The sequence below is a fragment of the Petromyzon marinus genome, chromosome 49 (genome assembly GCF_048934315.1).
Source record: "Petromyzon marinus isolate PM22_M1 ecotype Great Lakes invasive population chromosome 49, UKy_Petmar_22M1.pri1.0, whole genome shotgun sequence".
Classification (NCBI taxonomy): Eukaryota; Metazoa; Chordata; class Hyperoartia; order Petromyzontiformes; family Petromyzontidae; genus Petromyzon; species Petromyzon marinus.
Window position 1 is genome coordinate 6434728 of NC_133715.1, and position 22036 is coordinate 6456763.

At 55.3% G+C, this 22036-nt stretch overlaps 1 protein-coding gene across 4 annotated transcripts in view; it reads left to right on the plus strand.

The window, feature by feature from the left end:
* Positions 1-1549: 1549 nt before the first annotated feature.
* Positions 1550-22036, plus strand: part of LOC116952919 (SAM and SH3 domain-containing protein 1-like) — a 304847-nt gene continuing 284360 nt past the window's right edge. For all 4 annotated transcript variants that reach the window (XM_032972628.2, XM_032972630.2, XM_032972631.2 and 1 more), the window contains exon 1: positions 1550-2934. In XM_032972628.2, coding sequence (XP_032828519.2) covers positions 2308-2934 — 627 coding nt within the window. In that variant the 5' untranslated portion in view covers positions 1550-2307. The remainder of the gene's footprint in view (positions 2935-22036) is intronic.

Sequence of the window (22036 nt, forward strand, 5' to 3'; positions counted from 1 at the left end):
AGACTTGAGCTGCTGAGCACAGCGACGAAACGAACCGCGCGTCATATAATCCGGGGAATATGCTCCTAATCATTATCGGTGTCCACATGCCCCCATACCCCAATCATCTTCGCTTAATTAACTTTGCTTAATTGCGGGTCCGGTGACCTTTCACTGGTCACCGAAGGCCGTTAATTAGCAAGTCAAAAATCCGGAACCGAATTAATTACCGCGTGCACGTTCGGAGTTACGTGCACGCGCGCGCTTCTGATCGTTTGCTGTTTTCTCCCGATTTAAAGACCGCGACTCTATTCGCGTGCGCGTATGTGTGTATGTGTCTGACGATTATCGGAACCAGTCCTGGGCCTCCCCTAGGTCGAATCACACTCAAATGAGTACCTGTTGCCGTGGTTAAACATCGTCAATGGAGAGACAAAGGCGGTCAGGCGTGGTGCTGGCCACTCACCCCCTCGTGTACCGTTCCGGCCTTCGTAGATGCTCGCTAACAGCACTTGCCCCAACAGTCTATTAAAGGCTATACGGGGGGTCTTTGTCTTTGTGTCTGTACTCGAGTAAAAACTCAAATGAATACCCGGTGCGATGTGTAAAATCATCGCCACTGAAAGACAACAGCGGAGGGGCGTGGTGATGGCCACCCACCGCCTCGTGTACCGTTCCGACCTTCATAGGTGCTTGGTGACAGCTCTTGCCCCTACAGTCTGTTTAGGCTACACGGGGGATCTTTGTCTTTGTGTACTCGTGTGTGTGTGTGTGTTCAGGTGGGGAGCGGTGGTGTAGCGGTTAGCGCGCTGTGCTACGAACCCGGCGACTCGAGTTCGATTCGCGCTCAGGGTGAACATCAGTGACGATTATTTTAACCGGCCATGGAAATCCGGCACGCCACACGAGGGGGTGGATAGCCAATACCTGGTGCGGTGCATATAAATATCACCACGGGGGATACAAAGGCGGTCGGGCGTGGTGCTGGCCACCCACCCCTTTGTGTGCCGTACTGGCCTTCATAGGTGTTCGCTAACAGCACTTACTCCAAAAGTATGTTAAGGCTATACGGGGGATCTTTGTCTGTCTCCTTTCCTAAATGCCCATTTGCTCATTAACGATCCAATCTGATAACGGGTGTTATCCATTCGGGTTGTTTTTTGCGTTTAGTTTGTTGTTCTGCCCCATCACCTGCGATTAGCGCGGTTGCTTGCGTACGGTGCGAAAGAAGTTCAGCATACATGCAGGACTGTTGTCTAAGTTGTGTCAAACTAGCCTGGTTCAATTGATTCCTCTCGATCCCACTCATCTCGCTCTCCCCACATCTCATTCACGCAACGCACGCGCGAACAAATATAAAGCGACGAAATCCCGCCATGTAGCCTTCACATACTGTCGGGGCAAGTGCTGTAAGCGAGCGCCTATGAAGGCCGATACGGCACACGAGGGAGTGGGTGACCAGCAATCACGCCCGGCCGCATTTGTCTCTGTCGGCTTTTGCCACGAGGGAGACAAAAGCGGCCGGGCGTGGTGCTGGCTATCCACCCCCTCGTGTGTCGTGCCGGATTTCATAGGTGCTCGCTAACAGCACTTGCCCAAAAGCGTGTGGAGGCTATACGGGGCGATCTTTGTATTGTGTGTCTAAGGACGCTACTGGGCGGTTGGAGGCAGTCACCCTTCAACAGCAACGGAGGGCAGGAGGAGCGACTCTTTCATAGGCGCTGTCCGCTCACGGCACTTGCCCCAACAGCCTGCGTGCGCTGTACGGGGGATATTTCTGTGCTGTGCGGTTCGCGAGTTCACGCGCTAGGCGGCGTAGCGGCGTCCGCTCTCCGGGAAACTGGGGCGAGTGCGCGGCGCGCTCGCTCGCTCTCTCTGGAGGCAGAGAGAGGGAGGCAGAGAGTGTGCGGGAGAGAGGGAGGGCATAGGAGGAGGAGAGAGAGCGCGCGAGAGACGAGAGAGAGAGTAGCGGTAGTGTCCAGGACACGTGGAGCGGCGCAGAGAACACGAGGCGAGCAAGAGGCGAGCAAGAGGCGGCGGGGGGGGGGACGTTTGTAGCACGAGGTGCAGAGTGGAGAGGACGAGACGCGGGGGAGAGAGAGAGAGAGGGGAGCGCAGCAAGAGGAGGAGGAGGACACGCGGTGCGGAAAGAGAGCGAGAGAACGAGAGAGCGAAAACGGTAGGAAGAGAAGAAGAGGAGGAAAAAGAGGAGGAGGAGGAGGAAGACACCGTGCGAGTGGAGAGAGAGAGAGAGAAAGAAAGAGAGAGAGGAAGAGGGGAGGGTGGCTTTAGAGTGGAGCGAGCGGCGGACGAAGCCGGTGCACCGCGATGGGCACCAACATCGTATCGGAGTGGCTACGCGCGCTGCGCCTGAGCCAGTACACCGAGGCGTTCCTCGACAACGGCTACGACGACCTGGAGGTGTGCAAGCAGATCGGCGACGAGGACCTCGACGCCATCGGCGTCTCTTCCGCGCGGCACCGGCGCTCGATCCGCGCCGCCGTCGCGCGCCTTCGCCAGCAAGGGGGCACCGCGGTGTACTTCACCCTCGAGCCCCTGGCTCAGGCTCAGCCGCTCATCATCAGCAGCAGCAGCACCAGCAGCAGCATCAGCAGCGGCATCAGCAATAGCAACAGCAGCAGCAGTGGCAACAGCTGCAGCGGTACGGCCACGTACGCGAGTTGCCGGATCAGGGGACAGCCGCGCTACGAAGCGGGTGGTAGGGTCGGTGGTGGTGGTGGTGGTAACGGTGGTGGAGTTGGCGGTGGTGGTGGTGGTGGAGGTGGTGGTGGAGGTGGAGCGGCGAGGGGGGCGCGCGTTTGCGGATGGAACCGCAGCGGCAGGGAACGCGCTGCGAGCCTCGCCACGTTCCCCCGGCTCAAGCTCAAGGTGATGGTCCGTGATAAACTCCTGCGTGACGGCATCAGCCTCCGCAAGTCGCCTTACTCCAACAAGGTGAGTCCCCCCCACCCCTCCCCCCTCGGCACACCTGAACCCCTCCCCCCTCACCTCTGCCCCTTGTCCCCCACCTGTCCCTAGATTGCCCCCCCCCCACTATTCTTCTTTAACCCCCCGCCCTTTTCTGTGAAACAAAAAAAACAAACCCGGCGTGGATCGAGAGTGGTAAAGACCGAAGTGTGTGGGGGTCTCAACGAGGCCGCCGCGTGCTAAGCCGAGAAGTGACTGGGGGCCGGGTTCGCGCCCTGCTTTGTGGTTTCTGCTCTTGCGCGCGATGATGGCGATGATGGGAAAAGCAGCGGCAGCAGCAGCAGCGAAATGTTCAGAAGCGAGATGTTCAATGTCGAGATCCTCCTGCCGCTGCTCATCACGACGAGAGTGATTCAGCAGCAGCAGAGAGATCGCGTCGTGTCGCTGTCCCTTCTCCTCCGTTGCAGGAGCGCGGTCCACAGTGGGTTTACTTACTCGGCCCGTAGTTCTGCGGTTGCACGGCCACAGTCGCACTGCCGTGACTCTTGACGGTGCGCGCATCGGCCTGTCGATGTTCTCACGACCGTCGAGATTGACTCGTCGTGGTTATCGATGGGTTCCGTCAAACGGTGCCAATGCTTCGTGCGCGCCGTCGTTGCTGCGCTTCGCTGTGTGCACGGCCACACTTGCGTGGCGACGTGCAAAAGATGCGTGAGCTGGGTTGAGATGTCCGGGCGAGCAAGCGAGTGAGTGAGTGATGGAAGGTCGGACGAGACGTCCAGATTAGGTCGTGCGGCTGAGACGTCCAGAGAAGCGAGTTCAGGCGAGGTTGTGCGTGCGTTCGGAAAAGGTGTTCAGACGATTAAGTTCGGATGAAATGTCCGGATGAGTGAGATCGGATGAGATGCCCACATGAGTTAGTTCAGGTAACATGTTCAAATGAGTGAGTTCATGTGAGATGTTCAGATGAGTTAGTTCAGGTGTTCGGATGAGTTAGTTCAGGTGTGATGCTCAGATGAGTTAGTTCAGGCGAGGTGTTGGGATGAGATATCTAGATGAGTGAGTGAGGTATGAAGCCATTGGAATGACTTTGGTTGATGTGTGGTTGTGGGATACGTAAATGCAATATGCAGTGTAGCCTTGAGACCCATAGACTTATCTATAAACCCATAGGCATACATAGAGACCCATTTACTTACATCAATACCCATAGACTTACACAGAGATCGATAGACTCACATAGTGACTTATAGACTCATTTCATGAATCATATACTGTACTTACATAGAGACGCATAGACTTACACAGAGACTCACAGACTTAGATATCCATAGACTCCTATAGAGTTCACAGCGGTTCACTGTAGTGTATTTCCACCGTAGCATGTACCGCTTTCTGAGTGACTCGCTTAAAACATTCTCACAGTCACTCACGTGTGCAGCCACTAACCCTGTCAGTCACTCACTCGGGCCACTCACTTTGTCACTCAATCAGTCATTCCCTCAGTCACTCAAAGAATCAGCCAATAATTTTATAGCTCACTCACTCGAGCGTTCAGTCACTGTATGTCAGTCAAGTCAGCCAGCCACTCAGTATGTCACTCAGGCCCTCACTCAGCCATTAATTCAGTCACTCACTCAGTCGGTCAGTCACTCAGTCACTCAGTCTGTCACTTCCTCACTCATTCTGTCACTATCTCACTCTGTCACCGAGTCATTTGATCAGCCACTCAGTCTGTCACTTACTAAGTCACTCCGTCTTTCACTTAGTCACTCCGTCCTTCACTTAGTCACTCAGTGGCTCATTCACTCACTCGCGTGCGCAGTCTGTCACTCGGTCACTTCTAATTGTGACTAGTCGGATAAATGGCAACGCACGAGAGGCGATGTCCGGAGGAGTGAGCTGGCAGTCCTCACGGCCCCAGTCGAAGTGAGGTGGTGCGCTGGTTCAGTGCCTCCGTGGCGCTGTCGGGCGCGGCGTGAATTGATGTCGGCCGTCTCAGGGACCGCCAGCACATGGCCGGGGCGTTAATCAACGATGTTTCTATGTTCATGGCAAGGTCGGTTGGTGAGCGTGTGGGTGGGGGGGGCGGGTGGGTGTGTGGGTGGGTGTGTGTGGGGGGGCGGGTGAGTCGGTGGGGGGGGGGGTGAGTCGGTGTGTTGGGGGGGCGGGTGAGTCGGTGGCTTTGTGGGTGAGTCGGTGAGTGGGTGAGTGGGGGGGGGGGGGTGGTGGGCGGGTGAGTCGGTGGGGGTGGTCGGGTGAGTCGGTGTGTGAGTGTCTGGGTGAGTCGGTGGCTGTGTGGGTGAGTGGGCGGGTGAGTCGGGGGTGGTGAATCAGTGAACGGCTTTGGAAGGTATCCTAGTGAATATCAGAACAATAACAATGTCGACCTGTAACGGGAGAGCGAGGACGTTTCAGAGGCCCCAGGAGAAGGAACGACAGAACGAGCGGGAACGCGGCGGCGGCGGCGGCAGCAGCAGCAACCACTCGGCGAGGAGCCGACGGTGTCCACAATTGCCCAAGCTCTGCGATCCTCTACATATTAAAGCATCATCGGCCAATTAATGAGCGTTCCTGCATGCGGGAGGAAACCTGGGAAGGCGGCGAAAACACAACGCATGCGTGGGGTAAAACGCATGCGTGGGGTAAAACGCTCTATCCCGTACAGATGGAATAGATGGAGTCCAGATTTTGCTGAAACATCTCTGGCCCGGATAACGGCATCCAGGCCAGAGATGTCTCTATGTACAGTGCTGTAAAGAAGGGCCATGGCCCGAAACGTCACCCATTATATATCCATATAAGGCTGTAGTGCTATTGACGTGTGCGTGTTGCCACGCGCGTGTTTATGCTTCGTGTAATAATTATTATTGGAGCGGAGGCAAAGCGTTTGTTGTGCCTTTTCACGTGTGGTAATTAGTCAGGCGACAACTCACGTGCGCGTGGGTGTGCGAAACGCGCGCGCAATCACGAAAATCCACGGACTTATCACTGCCACAATAAAGGTGCTTTTTGTTGTTGCGTTAGATCGCGTAAATATAAATGTGTCGTTAAATCCCGTCACCACCCGACACATTCAATTAGTAAGGTTTGTCACGTAAATAGAACAAATGCCAATTCGTCGCTAGTACAGCAACACCGGTGTGTTGGAGAGTAAACACGCAACATTTACAATCTGAGCTAGTAATTACAGCCACACACGCGGACACTGTGATAAGTTCGGCTCTTGCACGAGGCAGTACTCGTTATGAAGCCACGCCTACCTCCTGACACCGCCATCTCTACATACTGGCCCCGCCCACTCTTACCTCCTAGTCACGCCCACCCCCTACCTCCTGACCCCACCCACCCCTAACCTCCTGACCCCGCCCACCCCTACCTCCTGATCCCGCCCACCCCTACCTTCTGACCCCGCCCACCCCTAACCTGCTGACCCCAGCCACCCCAACCTCCTGACGCCGCCATCCCCTACATCCTAGCCCCGCCCACCCCTACCTCCTGACCCCGCCCACCCATCCTGACCCCGCCCACCCATTCTGACCTCGCCCACCCCTACCTCCTGACAAGCGTCCAACCCTACCTCCACGCATAGTCGAATCGTGACGCGGGATCGATTAAAAAAACAGCTCCAACGACTCCTATTCCGCCAAAGTCACGTGATCCACTCATGCAATGAACGTCGCCCCCACGTGACACCCCCCCACCCCTATCGCCCCCTCCCCCGATTCCCCCATTCACCCCCCACCCCTGGACGAACTTGGCACATTCTTCACGCTTTGACGCGTACCAAGGGGGTGGGCGGGGTGGGGGGGGGGCAATTGGAAGGGGTGGGGGGGGGGGAGCAGAGGGGGCCCCAAATGAGTGTTCTGGGTGGCCCAGAATAGCTCGGTGGGGAAAGTGGCGACAGGGTGAGGGGCTGGGGAGGCTGTGGTGTGTGTGTGGGGGGGGGGGGGGGCTATAAAATGAAAGGGGAATATCGGTTCTAATTGAGAACAGAGAGTGGGGTGTGGGGGGCGGATTTTGGATTGAGGGGGTGGGAGAGGAGCAGGAAGAGAAGGAGGGGGAGTTGAAGGAGTGGGGAGAGGAGGGGGGTGAGAAAAGAGGAGGAGGAGGAAAGATAAAAGTGAGAAGAGGAGGAGACGGATGAGGGAGTGGTGGAGGGAGAAGAGAGGGAGTGGAGGAGGGAGAAGAGAGGCAGTGGAGGAGGGAGAAGAGAGGGAGTGGAGGAGGGAGAAGAGAGGGAGTGGAGGGAGAAGAGAGGGAGTGGAGGAGGGAGAAGAGAGGGAGTGGAGGAGCGAAAAGAGAGGGAGTGGAGGAGGGAGAAGAGAGGGAGTGGAGGAGGGAGAAGAGAGGGAGTGGAGGAGGGAGAAGAGAGGGAGTGGAGGAGGGAGAAGAGAGGAAGTGGAGGAGGGAGGGAAAGGAGGGAGAAGAGAGGGAGTGGTGGAGGGAGAAGAGAGGGAGTGGAGGAGGGAGAAGAGAGGGAGTGGAGGAGGGAGAAGAGAGGGAGTGGAGGAGGGAGAAGAGAGGGAGTGGAGGAGGGAGAAGAGAGGGAGTGGAGGAGGGAGAAGAGAGGGAGTGGAGGAGGGAGAAGAGAGGGAGTGGAGGAGGGAGAAGAGAGGGAGTGGAGGAGGGAGAAGAGAGGGAGTGGAGGAGGGAGAAGAGAGGGAGTGGAGGAGGGAGAAGAGAGGGAGTGGAGGAGGGAGAAGAGAGGGAGTGGAGGAGGGAGGGAAAGGAGGGAGAAGAGGAGCAGAGGAAGAGGGAGAGAAGAAGGGAGCGGAGGAGGAAGAACAGATGGAGGAAGAGGAAGAGGAGGAGGAGAGGGAGCGCTCTGCGCAGGCGTTGATGTTGCTAATTAACGTGACTCTAATTAATCCCCTGCACTACCACAACGTCTGCATTGGAAATTGCAGCGACGGAGGTCTCCAATAAACCCGAAAATATAACACGAGAGGCGCGCGCTCGGGGCGAAACGAGTCGAGTCGAGGCGGGGAAACTGGCGCGCGTGAGTTTACACACAAAGCGAAGTTCCCACCGTGAAGCCGAGTCACTCAGCCATGGCAGGTGCTGGTTAGCAAGCACCTACGAGGGACGGTACATTGACACCAGGCGATGGTGTTGTTCACACACCGCACCAGGTACTCGTTTAAGGCCGGGATCGACCTCGGGGTAAGGCCCAGGACCGGTTCAGATATTCGTCGCATGTATTAAGCTTGTGAGCGGGAATCGAACTCGGGGTCGTAGAGCAGTGAGATAACCAGTGCGCCACCGCTCCCCGTACTCGCGCACCCAATCGCCAAGCACACTCACGCATGAACACGCACGCGCGCATACTCAATTATGAACACGCACACATACTCAATTATGAACACGCACACACTCGCCACACATGAACGCTCTCACGCATAATAACGCGCACACACTCGCACATGAACACGCTCACACAAAAAGACGAAGATCCCCCGTATAGCCTTAACAGACTGTAGGGGCAAGTGCTGTTAGCGAGCACCTATAAACGCCCGCACGGCACACGAGGGGGTGGGTAGCCAACACCACGCCCCAGCCGCCTTTGTCTCCCCAGTGGCGATGTTTACACATCTCACCAGGTACTCATTTGAGGCTGAGTGGACCTAGGGGAGGCCGAGGACCGGTTCAGATAATCGTAACTGGTGTTGGCCGTGAGCAGGAATCGAACCCGGGTCGCCGGGTTAATAGCGCAGCACGCGAACCGCTACACTACCGCTCCCCACATGGACACACACATACAGACACAAAGACACACACAAAGACACACACATACAGACACAAAGACACACACAGACACGCACGCGCGCGCGCGACGTGACCCGCACACGCAGTCGTTCCACGGCGTTTAAGGCGGCGCACACGAGGCGGTAATAGGAGCGTGATCGCTGTCGCTGCATCTCAACTCGCTGGGCTCCTTTACCGCCCGTGTGGTTGGAACAGAGCCAACGCCGACTCACCGACCGACCTCCTCCCCCTCTCCTTCTCTCCACAACAACAATCATGATCGTAAACAGAAACACTCACCACACTGTGTCAATAACAACACTGCGCGCGCGCGCGTGGCCTTAAACTTATAAATATATAGTAGGCGACGTTTCGCGCAATATCATTCTCAATGGAACATTCGCACACGTCTGTTTGACTTCATTGACACCGGGCACACGTTTGTGGGTGCGTCTTACTCTCCAGCACGTCTTATAAACCAGACAATACGGTAATTCATGCGTAAAAGATAACAAAGACAAAGATACCCCGTATAGCCTGTAACAGACTGTTGGGGCAAGTGCTGTTAGCGAGCACCTATGAAGGACGGCACGGCGCACGAGGGGGTGGGTGGCCAGCACCACGCCCAGCCGCCTTTGGCTCCCTAGTTGCGATGTTTACAAACCGCACCAGGTACTCATTTGAGGCTGAGTCGACCTAGGGGAGGCCCAGGACCGGTTCAGATAATCGTCACTGGTGCTGACCGTGAGCGGGAATCGAACTCGGATCGCCGGGTTCATAGCGCAGTGCGCTAACCGTTGGACTACCGCTCCCTAGCGAGCACACAGACACACGCACACACAGAGCCCACTGTCAATCCACTGCTAGATGATGAGGAATTGATCGACGATACTTCACCACGCTGGTCAGTGCAGTGACACAGGTGGGGTGGCGTTCTCCCTACCTCTCTCTCTCTCTCGCGCGCGACTTCAAAAGGGGAAGAAAATAATAATAATCTGAAACACAAAGAGAGGAATCAAACATTATCTCAATCGATCTCAAGGCGAGGGGGGTCGCCGGTTGTGCGTTCACATCAGAAGGGAATTTCCGCGGAACGACCTTTGAAATAAATAAATAAAAATAACCCCGATTTCAAACGAAAGTCACAAAATAACGCGACAATCTAAATCGACACATTCCAGCTCGCCGGTTCGATTCCATCTCCAGTTGCGACGATTGAAACAGTGTCCCAGCAGCTGCCTAAATATAACATTGCCTACATAATGAAAATTTAAAACATGGGTACATACGTATAAATATATAACATCGGGAACATACGTATCAATATTGAACATCCGTACGTAAATATATAACATGGGTACATAATGAAAACATGTATAGCATGGCTACCATAGAACATGGGTACATCGCACGTCCGTCGATCACCAGGTGGCGTCTTGGACGGCGCGTCAGAGCGCGTGAGATGGAATCGCTGTTGCGGCAGAGGGTGGCTCTGGACAGCGCCCTCTAGCGGAGGTTCTTCGTCCGCCAGCAGTGGCGTGAGCGAGCGGGTTCGCAGCGCCGCGCCTTTGCGTTATCGCGTAAATTAATTGGCCGCCTGGCAGCTGGGTTGAGGGAGAGTGAATTTGCCATTCCTGATTTAGCCAGACAGCCACGCACAACAAACCGGGCACGGAATTTCAATCGCCTCATTTGTTCACGTATTGGACGTGGCGGTGGCGCAGCGGTTCGAGCACCGCTCTCTGCAGCCATGTGTATAAGGAGGTGTGTGTGTATGTGTATAAGGAGGTGTGTGTGTATAAGGAGGTGTGTGTGTGTGTATAAGGAGGTGTGTGTGTATAAGGAGGTGTGTGTGTGTATGTGTATAAGGAGGTGTGTGTATGTGTATAAGGAGGTGTGTGTGTATATAAGGAGGTGTGTGTGTATGTGTATAAGGAGGTGTGTGTGTATAAGGAGGTGTGTGTGTATGTGTATAAGGAGGTGTGTGTATGTGTATAAGGAGGTGTGTGTGTATATAAGGAGGTGTGTGTGTATGTGTATAAGGAGGTGTGCGTGTGTATAAGGAGGTGTGTGTGTGTGTATATAAGGAGGTGTGTGTGTGTATAAGGAGGTGTGTGTGTATGTGTATAAGGAGGTGTGTGTATATGTATAAGGAGGTGTGTGTGTATAAGGAGGTGTGTGTGTATGTATAAGGAGGTGTGTGTGTATAAGGAGGTGTGTGTGTGAATAAGGAGGTGTGTAAGGAGGTGTTTGGGGGAACGGTAGTGTAGTGGTTAGTGCGCTGCGCTACGAACCTGGCGAGCCGGGTTCGATGCCCGCTCACGGCCAACACCAGTGACGATTAATTCATTATTAGATCCAGTCCTGGGCCTCCCCTAGGTAGACTCAGCCTAAAATGAGTACCTGGCGCGTTTTGTAAACATCGCCACTAGGGAGGCAAAGGCGGCCGGGCGTGGTGTTGGCCACCCCACCCCCTCGTGTGCCGTGCCGGCCTTCATAGGTGCTCGCTAACAGCACTTGCCCTAACAATCTTTTAAGGCTATACTGGGGGGCTCTTTGTGTATAAGGAGGTGTGTGTGTGACGATTATCTAAACCGGTTCTAGGCCTCCCCTAGGTCGACGCAGCCTCAAATGAGTATCTGGTGCGATGTGTGAACATCGCCACTGGGGAGACAAAGGCGGTCGGCCGTGGTGTTGGACACCCACTTCCTCGTGTGCCGTGTCGACCTTCACAGGTGCTCGCAAACAGCACTTGGCTGCAAAAGTCCGGCAAGGCTATATGGGGCATCTTTGTCTTGTGTGTGCGTGTGACGGATCGTCTGGAGAGCGGTGGTGCAGCAGTTAGCGGTACTGCGTCACCCAGGTTCGATTCCCGGTCACGGCCAATGTCGGTGACGAATGTCTAAACTTGCCCAGCGTGGTACGGTTGATGATGATGGTGCTGACGATTTTAAATGGATAATAAGACTTTCACTTTCTAGAATTTTCTGAGGACGCATTCAATGTAGCAACGTCCAGTGGGAATACACTACCGGGAATTAACTACTGGGACGGAACTACTGGGAAGGAACTACGGGAATGAACGGAACAGAACCACCAAAACGAAGGTCACGTGGCAGGTTCGAGAGTTGGGGACGGCTGTTGTTGTCTGGCGGGGAGTCAGTGGCGCAGCACGCGGCGATGCGGGTGGCTGTGGTTAATATTCCGACGGCAGAGCCGCGGCTCGGGAGGGAATCGTCTGAACGTGGTACCGCAACCACCACCACGACCACCACCACCAGGCGGACTGCGGAGACTGAGCGAGAAACGCGGTGCGACTCCATGAATATAAACGAGCTCGTCTGTCGCTCTCGACTGAGCTCGCTGTCTTCTGACACCTGCAGACAGAGCTCCTCCCCTCTACTCCCTCCCTCGGCCCCCACCCACCCACCCCCTCCTTCCTCACGCCCCCTACCCCCTCACGCCCCCTACCCCCTACCCCCGTTACCCACCACTCACCCACCCCTCCTCTACCCCCCCTCCTTCCCCCCACACCTCATTAATGTCATAGCAGGTAGTAGCGACAGGCAAAGGCGTAGCCCTGCAATTTGCCTACTCATGCCACTGCTGCGGGAAGGGCCTCCAACTACGAGAGGCAGCTCTCCCCCTCTCTCTCTCTCCACAGTGGTATTCGGTCTTCTCTTCCACGCTCACCAGACACTTTACCCCACCAACACACGCGGCACACCTGAACCCCACTTTCTGCCGCGCTGCGAGATGGAATTCAGGATTGGAAGTCCAGCGAGTTGCTAACCATTACACCACAGCCTGGGCCGTGTATGGGGGGGAGAGTGAGGCAAACTCCACCCCGCAACGCTTTCAAACTAAATCTGAAGTATTACACCTGTGACGTCGGATCGCGCCCCCCCCTCATCCAAAGCGCGGGGGCCTGGGGCGGTCGCTCCGATTCGCCGTGACCCAGGGGGCAGGCCTCTGATAATAGCAGGGGGAGTTGCGGTTCGACACACTGGAGTCGCGATATTATTCCTTCACCGCGTGCTGTGACAAACGGTTCAGGAGCAACGACCACTCACCGCAAATTCGGGAACGAGGGGCTGAAAAGTCGCGCGTCGACAGCGCGGAGAGACGATGCCACGTTCGCTTGGCGCACGTCATTAGGTCGGGTAGGCGGAAACTTTGTAGGGAGCACGTGGATTGGTAATGACGTCGTTTCAGCTGTTGAGCAACGTTTAGTGGGCTGGGGTAAGACGCGTCGATGATGATGATTACGGTCTGTGGTCGGGCTATGGAATTGATGCAATTCTCAACTTCTATATATTTTTTTCATTTAAGGGACGCAACGGTGGTGAGATGTTAACTCCCTCGCCTGGTATGCAGGAGGTCGGGGGTTCGATCCCGACCCTGACGCCTGCTGCTGTATATTTGGAGTGTGCGTGTCTCTCTCCCCGTGGTTGCGTGGATTTTTTTTCTCCGGGTCCTCCGGTTTTCCCCCTCCACATTTATAAACACGCGATTCGACTATTTTGTTGATTTTGCTGCTATAAATGTCCAAATGATAAGCCACTTTGTTGAGCTATCATTCGTGGCCAGGTCGCTTTTGAGCAATTCGTTAATAGCTCAGTGAGCTTCGCCTGGTAGGATGGGGATGGTTTAATTGTACGTGTTTTGGCGATTTGTTTACCTTTGCGCTCCTATCGTGTTGTTGTACTGTTTGTTGTTGTAACGTCCTTACCCGCCCCGACTGGATATCTGTAACAAAAAAGAGCTTTATAGCTCATCGGATTCCTCCAGTAGATATACATATTTTGATTCTGATTCTGAACGCGGCCGAAAGGATGTCCACCGCGGAGACGGAGCGATGACATCGGTCGTGAGACGTGGCGGCCACTTGCGGGAGGCCTTAATCCAGCAGTGGATAGACCACACATACACACACCTGTGCCGATGAAGCAATTGCAATTAATGAGCGACCAAATCACCAGATGAGAGAGAGAGAGAGAGTGTGCGTCTTAAATACCCGTACTCACGTGATCGCCAATTACAATTACGGCGAAGAGATGGGCACCTCTGGAGTGAATTAAACATCACGTGGCGGGCGGGGGGGGAGGAGGGGGGGGCCGGATGGGTCCCGATACTTTATCTGTAAAGGGCTAATGGTCCCACACTGATATTGCGACTGCCGCTTCGCTCGTTATGGAAATTGGCAGTCAATCAATTTCTCTGTTACCCATCACAGATAGAGGTGGAGGGTGGGGGGGAATACCGTACAGGACAAAGGCGCAGCCCTGCAATTGCCTACTCTCGCCACCGCTGTAAAGGATCGGTGTATGAATCGTGATAAGTGTGTCGCCGTACGACGATCGATTTAGCTGCGACGAGGACATATCCCCCGTATAGGCTCAACAGACGTGTGGGGCAAGCGCTGTTAGCGAGCGCCCGCGTGTAGGTCACACGAGGGGGTGGTGTGCCCAGCGTCACGCCCGGCCGCCTTTGTCTCCCTCGAGTCAACCATGGCGGACACCCAGGGCCGATGCAGATACTCGTCACGGGTGTCGGTGGCCGTGAGCCGGGAAGCGAACTCCGTTCGCCGCGGGTTAATAGAGCAGTGCGCTAACCGCTGCACCACCGCTCCCCCTGCTCCCCCTGCTCATCCCACTTCACGCGGTTCGATGCAATGCGAAGCTCCTGAGAACAAATATCACCACGCTTCACAAGGGGTTCCAAAATTGCATTTCAAATGTAACACAGTGGGGGGGGAGAGGGTGCAGGCGAAAGGGGGGGGGCAAAGAGGTTTGTGGGGGCTAACGTAGTGGGGGAGGGGGGGAGGAATTTGAATCGTCGGCTATGATCCCCCAAGACTCAACATTATAGGCAATAAAAAGGAGCTCCTTAAGTGCTCGAACTCCCAGGGGCGTCGTAACTTGCGATGCGCGTTTCAGAAGATGACTCGTGAAGAAATCCGCGGAAACGACGACGACTGGAGCGAAAAGAAATCCGCGGAAGTTAAAGTTCAGGCCCAATCTCGTGAGTCGCCTTCAAAACTCGAGTTGTGTGTTAAAAGCTGCGCTTTCTTGTTGCTGCTGCTTAACCGGTAACCGTATGAACACGACAGGTTAAAATCGGTTTGCCGCACGTGACAAGCAATACACGAGGCATCTCTGTTGCCGGCTTGACCGGACGTCTGCGAAAAACAAAGAGCTTTATAGCTCATCGGATTTCTCCAGGACTAAATCAAGATTCTGATTCTGAGAAACAATTTGAATTTGCAGATAAACAAAAGTAATTTAGAGCTTCATAACTCATTGGATTTCTCCAGGACAAAATCAAGATTCTGATTCTGAAAAACAATTTGAATTTGCAGTAAATATAAAAACAGTACCTTACAATAATAGTATTTCGAAAAATATGCAATGTGTTATCGTCTGTTAAACATCCGTAAATTAGGAATTTACGGGCTCTCAAGACGTGAGGGGGGGGGGGGGGGGTGATCTTCCCCCCCTCCCCTCCCCGGATCCACCACAGCTAGCAGCAGGAAGGCGGCGATGGCGAGGTGTGGCCACTACGACTACCAACGCCGACAGCACCACGACACCAAACGCCGCCAGAACCAGGGTGGCAGCGCGCAGCTGGCTCGTTTTTTGGCACCGCGATGTTCGACGTTTCGCTCCACGTGCCGACGGCTGCTTTCAGGAGGCGAACTTGAGCAGCGAGTTCACTTCATAATCCCTCGATTACATCGGCGCTGTTGCTCCCCCCGCTGCTGCTGGTCTATACAACAGATCGCGCAAGTGGCCGCACCAGAAGTTTAGCGCGCATCTGTTGGGGAAATGATGCCAGCTGTTACAAGGCCCTCTCCACTTCCGACCCCCCCCCAAACCCCCGGTACCCCCCCCCCCCCACCTAAGTTTGCCCCCCCACCACCCTCCACTCCCACCCCTACGGGAAGAAGCGATGCTCGTTTCTGATTGCAACCACTCCGCTGCATCTGTCGGTTTAATTATTAACGGGCAGCATTAGCGTGAAGAAGGCGCTGCTGCTGCTGCTGCTGCCACTGCAATGGTTGGTATAGTACCGGGCTTACAATCCAGAGGTCACCGGTTCGATTTCATCTCCCAGCGCGGCACGTGTGGACCAATGTGGGGGGGGGGGGGGGCACGTTGCTTGCGTCATCTCCTGCCTCCAACCCACCTCTGTCGGTCGTGTGTAGTGGGGGTAACGGTGTCGGAGACTTCGTGTGTGGTGGGGGTAACGATGTAGGAGACTTCGTGTGTGGTGGGGGTAACGATGTCGGTGACTTCGTGTGTGGTGGGGGTAACGGTGTCGGAGACTTCGTGTGTGGTGGGGGTAACGGTGTAGGAGACTTCGTGTGTGGTGGGGGTAACGGTGTAGGAGACTTCGTGTGTGGTGGGGGTAACGGTGTAGGAGACTTCGTGTGTGGTGGGGGTAACGGTGTCGGAGACTTTGTGTGTGGTGGGGGTAACGATGTAGGAGACTTCGTGTGTGGTGGGGGTAACGATGTAGGAGACTTTGTGTGTGGTGGGGGTAACGATGTAGGAGACTTCGTGTGTGGTGGGGTAACGATGTAGGAGACTTCGTGTGTGGTGGGGTAACGGTGTCGGAGACTTCGTGTGTGGTGGGGGTAACGATGTCGGAGACTTCGTGTGTGGTGGGGGTAACGGTGTAGGAGACTTCGTGTGTAGTGGGGGTAACGGTGTAGGAGACTTCGTGTGTAGTGGGGGTAACGATGTAGGTGACTTCGTGTGTGGTGGGGGTAACGGTGTAGGAGACTTCGTGTGTGGTGGGGGTAACGGTGTAGGAGACTTCGTGTGTAGTGGGGGGTAACGGTGTAGGAGACTTCGTGTGTGGTGGGGGTAACGATGTCGGAGACTTCGTGTGTGGTGGGGGTAACGGTGTAGGAGACTTCGTGTGTAGTGGGGGTAACGGTGTAGGAGACTTCGTGTGTAGTGGGGGTAACGATGTAGGTGACTTCGTGTGTGGTGGGGGTAACGGTGTAGGAGACTTCGTGTGTGGTGGGGGTAACGGTGTAGGAGACTTCGTGTGTAGTGGGGGGTAACGATGTAGGAGACTTCGTGTGTGGTGGGGTAACGGTGTCGGTGACTTCGTGTGTGGTGGGGGTAACGGTGTAGGAGACTTCGTGTGTAGTGGGGTAACGATGTAGGAGACTTCGTGTGTAGTGGGGGGTAACGATGTAGGTGACTTCGTGTGTGGTGGGGTAACGGTGTCGGTGACTTCGTGTGTGGTGGGGGTAACGGTGTAGGAGACTTCGTGTGTGGTGGGGGTAACGGTGTAGGAGACTTCGTGTGTAGTGGGGGTAACGGTGTAGGAGACTTTGTGTGTAGTGGGGGTAACGGTGTAGGAGACTTCGTGTGTAGTGGGGGTAACGGTGTAGGAGACTTCGTGTGTAGTGGGGGTAACGGTGTAGGAGACTTCGTGTGTAGTGGGGGTAACGGTGTAGGAGACTTCGTGTGTAGTGGGGGTAACGGTGTAGGAGACTTCGTGTGTAGTGGGGGTAACGGTGTAGGAGACTTCGTGTGTAGTGGGGGTAACGGTGTAGGAGACTTCGTGTGTAGTGGGGGTAACGGTGTAGGAGACTTCGTGTGTGGTGGGGTAACGATGTAGGAGACTTCGTGTGTGGTGGGGTAACGGTGTCGGAGACTTCGTGTGTGGTGGGGGTATCGTCATCGGCGGCGTCCTCCATCTGTCTTCTTCCAAGACGTCGTGGCCAGCGTGGAAGAGCAGCCCCCGAAGTGCCCCCCCCTAAAAGGGGTTCTCCAGAGAGGCTTCTAGTGGAGGCCCCTGTGCCAGAAGTGAGCTTCAGAGTTTAGGAGGAGGAGGGCGATGAGTTCTAGAGTCTAGGAGGGGGAGGGTGATCAGTTCTAGAGTTTAGGAGGGGGAGGGTGATGAGTTCTAGAGTCTAGGAGGAGGGTGATGAGTTCTAGAGTCTAGGAGGAGGGTGATGAGTTCTAGAGTTTAGGAGGAGGAGGGTGATGAGTTCTAGAGTTTAGGAGGAGGAGGGTGATGAGTTCTAGAGTTTAGGAGGGGGAGGGTGATGAGTTCCAGAGTCTAGGAGGGGGAGGGTGATGAGTTCCAGAGTCTAGGAGGGGGAGGGTGATGAGTTCCAGAGTTTAGGAGGAGGAGGGTGATGAGTTCTAGAGTTTAGGAGGGGGAGGGTGATGAGTTCCAGAGTTTAGGAGGAGGGTGATGAGTTCCAGAGTCTAGGAGGGGGAGGGTGATGAGTTGCAGAGTTTAGGCGGAGGAGGGTGATGAGTTCCAGAGTCTAGGAGGGGGAGGGTGATGAGTTCCAGAGTTTAGGAGGAGGAGGGTGATGAGTTCTAGAGTTTAGGAGGGGGAGGGTGATGAGTTCCAGAGTTTAGGAGGAGGGTGATGAGTTCCAGAGTTTAGGAGGGGGAGGGTGATGAGTTCCAGAGTTTAGGAGGGGGAGGGTGATGAGTTCCAGAGTTTACGAGGAGGGTGATGAGTTCCAGAGTCTAGGAGGGGGAGGGTGATGAGTTCCAGAGTTTAGGAGGGGGAGGGTGATGAGTTCCAGAGTTTAGGCGGAGGAGGGTGATGAGTTCCAGAGTTTAGGAGGAGGAGGGTGATGAGTTCCAGAATTTAGGAGGAGGGTGATGAGTTCCAGAGTCTAGGAGGGGGAGGGTGATGAGTTCCAGAGTTTAGCAGTGAGTATACCGAGTGCCAGGTCAGCTGTTACAGGCCAGCCGCAGGGGACGGCGTCTGATCGCCCGATGACATTTCAGATTCGCCGTCGCTCGACAGCTCCGGCAACCAAACCCCCCCCCCCCAACAACTACAAAATCGCTGCTTGCCGAGCGACTTCGGCTGATTTCCTGCTCCACTGACATCTCCGCCCCCCGCCCCCCGCCCCCCACCCCCCGCGCCACAACGCCAACACAGAAATAGAACAACTCCAGCGGAATTCGATGGCATTTGTAGTTATATATATTTTTAAGCCAGGGTTACTTAAATAAACTATGATAAAGACATATCTCTCCCCCCCCCCCCCCCGCTATAGCCTTCACAGACTGTTGGGGGAAGTGCCGTGAGTGAGCACCCTATGAAGGCCACCCGAGGGGGTGGGTGACCACGCCCGGCCGCCTTTGTCTCCCCCGTGGCGATGTTTACACATACCACCAGGTACTCATCGTTTGAGGCTGAGTCGACATAGGAGAGGGCCAGGATCGGGTCAGATAATCGTCACTGGTGTTGATAGCTAGTCATGAGCCGGAATCGAACTCGGGTCGCACACACGCACACACACACATGCACACACACACACGCACGCACACACACGCACACACACACATGCACACACACACACGCACGCACACACACACACGCACGCACACACACACACGCACGCACACACACACACACGCACGCACACAAGCACAAAGACACGCACGCACGCACACACGCACGCGGGAGTGGTGACGCAGAGGTTAGAAGCACGCTGCGCTCGTACGTGGAAATTTGATGATCTGAGTTTGATATCCGTCCACGACTGGTATCAGTCGAGAGGCGAGTCAAAGCGATTTTCCTGCTGCTCAAATGAGCGTTGAGGAATTAGCGCTCCGTCTCCTGTTTAAAGACCCGCGGGAGCCAGTGGTGAATAATCCCACATTCCCACGACGGGGGATGGGGCGAGTCGATCCATAGATCAATCGCTATTACCAGTGGCCAGTGATTTCTGAACCAGTCACGTGTGCACCCCTTCACCTCCATCCCCCGGTGCTTCTCCTTTACCAAGTGGTACAATAAACCGGAATGGTGAAGTATGACCAAACAACCCCCCCCCCGGTCTTCCACCGTGACCACCACGTTGCGTGGAGGCCTTCATCCAGCAGTGGATTGACAATCCTCTGCCGAACACACGGGCACCAGAACCTTCCCCTTCCTTCCTTCCTTCACAGGGGCCCATCCCTTGAGTAAAAGGGGACCTTGAGGGGGGTCGTTTGGGATCAAGGGGGGCTTCCACTTAACGATGTCCCTCCTGGCACGGCTAAAATTGCCGTCGCATTAAACGAGGGGCGGGGCGGGGGGGGCCCGTTTCGCTGAAGAGGGGGGGGGTGTCACTGTTAGGACATCGCTGGGGACCACGGAGAGGAGAGGGGGGTAGTGGAGATAACGCGCAGTGGGGGGGGGGGGGGGGGGGGGGAATGTTCTTTTAGCGCGATGACATCTCTGACCCCTGTTCTCCCCCCCTGGGCCCTCTTGGTATCCCCTCGCCGCCACTCTCACCCCCCCCCTCTCCACCCCTCCACGCACACTCCTCCTTACTCCACTCGCCCCCGACACCCACCCCCTCCCCCCCTCATATCGTTATGAGGTCCGTTTCACGCCATCAGAGCGGCATGAATAATTAAGGAATCTTGATGGCGAGTGGTTATGAGCCGTGGCCTTCAGATGATGGCCCAGGGACCTCCGTATGGAGTCATCTCCAGCGTCTCGTTGTTTTAAATCCACGGTGGATGAATACGAGCGCAAAAAAATAACCCCCCTCCCGTCCCTCCCGCCAACCCTCTCCAACCTCCCCCCCAGCCGCCCCCCACAACTCCAAGCGGACAGCAACATACAGCACTATTTAAAGTTGCACCGCTGTACCGTGCGAGTTGTGTATTTTTATTTTATTTCTCAAACGCAGCGAGGTTGGGTGTGTAAGAGCGAAAGAAGAGACGATGGGAGGGAGGACAGAGTGGGGGAGGGGGGGGAGAGGAGTTGGGGGTGGGTACTAATTGTCCCCTCTGAATGGGGGTCAAACTACCCTGCGAGAGGCAATTGGCGTTCAATTATGGCGTTTTGAACAGCGATGGCCACGCTTCAACTTTTTTCGCAGCTTCTTTTGTGAGCGTCCACGGTTTTTGTTGTCGTTGTTGTTGTCGAGCCACGAGTCCCAGGCGGTTGGGAGAGAGACGAAGCGCCTGGAATTACGCGGAGAGAAACATGAAGGGGAGAGAGTGCCACGTGGATTGTATGTATGTGTGTGTGTTGATCTTCTTTCGCAGCGTACGTAGCCAACCCTTGATAATTTAATCGGAGGTGCGGGAGAAGGACAACACAGTAAACACGAAAAGCAGTTCACGCGAACTGAGTCTTCAATCTAGATTTAAGAACACACGCAGAATAGAGATTGCAGAGAACACACGCAGGGCAGAGGCATCATCATCACAACTGATTTTCATCCTGGAGTGGAACATGCATGATGATCATAACACTGAGAGACAGGCAGAGGAGCACGTGGATGGTCGACAACACACGCAGGTTCCTAGACGGGGTCATGATGATGATTCCAGTTATTTACCCAGGGAAGTCTCAATACTCGTTTGTCAGAAGGGTCGTGCTGCTGCTGCTGCTGCCACTCCGCTGGGATGTTTGCGCCGTGAATTCGATGGTTTGGCGATGAGAGTTTTGGCTTCGTGTGTGGAGGAGGAGGAGGAGGCAACGGGAGAATCCCGGAGACAGCCCAGCAGCCACTGCGCCGCTGTCCACGTGGGGGAGACGCGCGGCACCGCCACCTGCTGACCTCACCGCATCTACGCCTCCATTCAAGGAACGAGACAGGTGGACTCCTCCACAAATCTGGCTGTCGCCTGATGAAGCTCGTTGTAATTACTGGCCAAACGTCGTACTCGGATTGTGAATGTCGTGGCTTGGCTCTCCAACACACCGGTGTGCTGTACTAATAACGAATTGGCACGTTCTGTTTACGTGACGACCCTTACTAGTTGGCTGTGTCGGGTGGTGGCGGGTTTTAACGACACATTAACACATTTACGCGATCTGACCTAAAAAAAACTGTATTATGGATGATATTGGTCGCGAAAGCCTCCAACGTGTTAAACTCACCGCACTGCCTGCCCCCACGCCAACAACACCTGGCAAGCCCTGCTGCTGTTGTTGGTGGTCGTGGTGGTGGTCGCCCCATGCAAACCGGAGCACACGGAGAACACCCACCGCGCATAGCAGGGAGACAACACTCGCACCTCCGCACAGATGGATTCATTCCACGGACTCAATCCATCCAGTGAGCAGGACCACATCTCTCCGCGGATCGCACCCCATCACGGCGCTGCGACCTACAGCCGCCCAAGTGCTACAACACCTGGCAAGCACTGCTGGCTGGTGGTCGTTTTGGTCGACCATCCAGGACACTAATCAGGCTCAACGCCTGCTGAGCCTTCGCGATGCGACGAGGAGGCCGGGCCTACTCAGCGGTGATTGGGTGCCAGGGTGAAAGCGCGTGGGTGTTGACCACGCCCAAAGTGTTGGGCTGCGGTGTATTGCACTCAAAGCAGACGATTGATGGCCCCTATCGAGATGATTGCCTGCGTGCGTGAGATCGAGA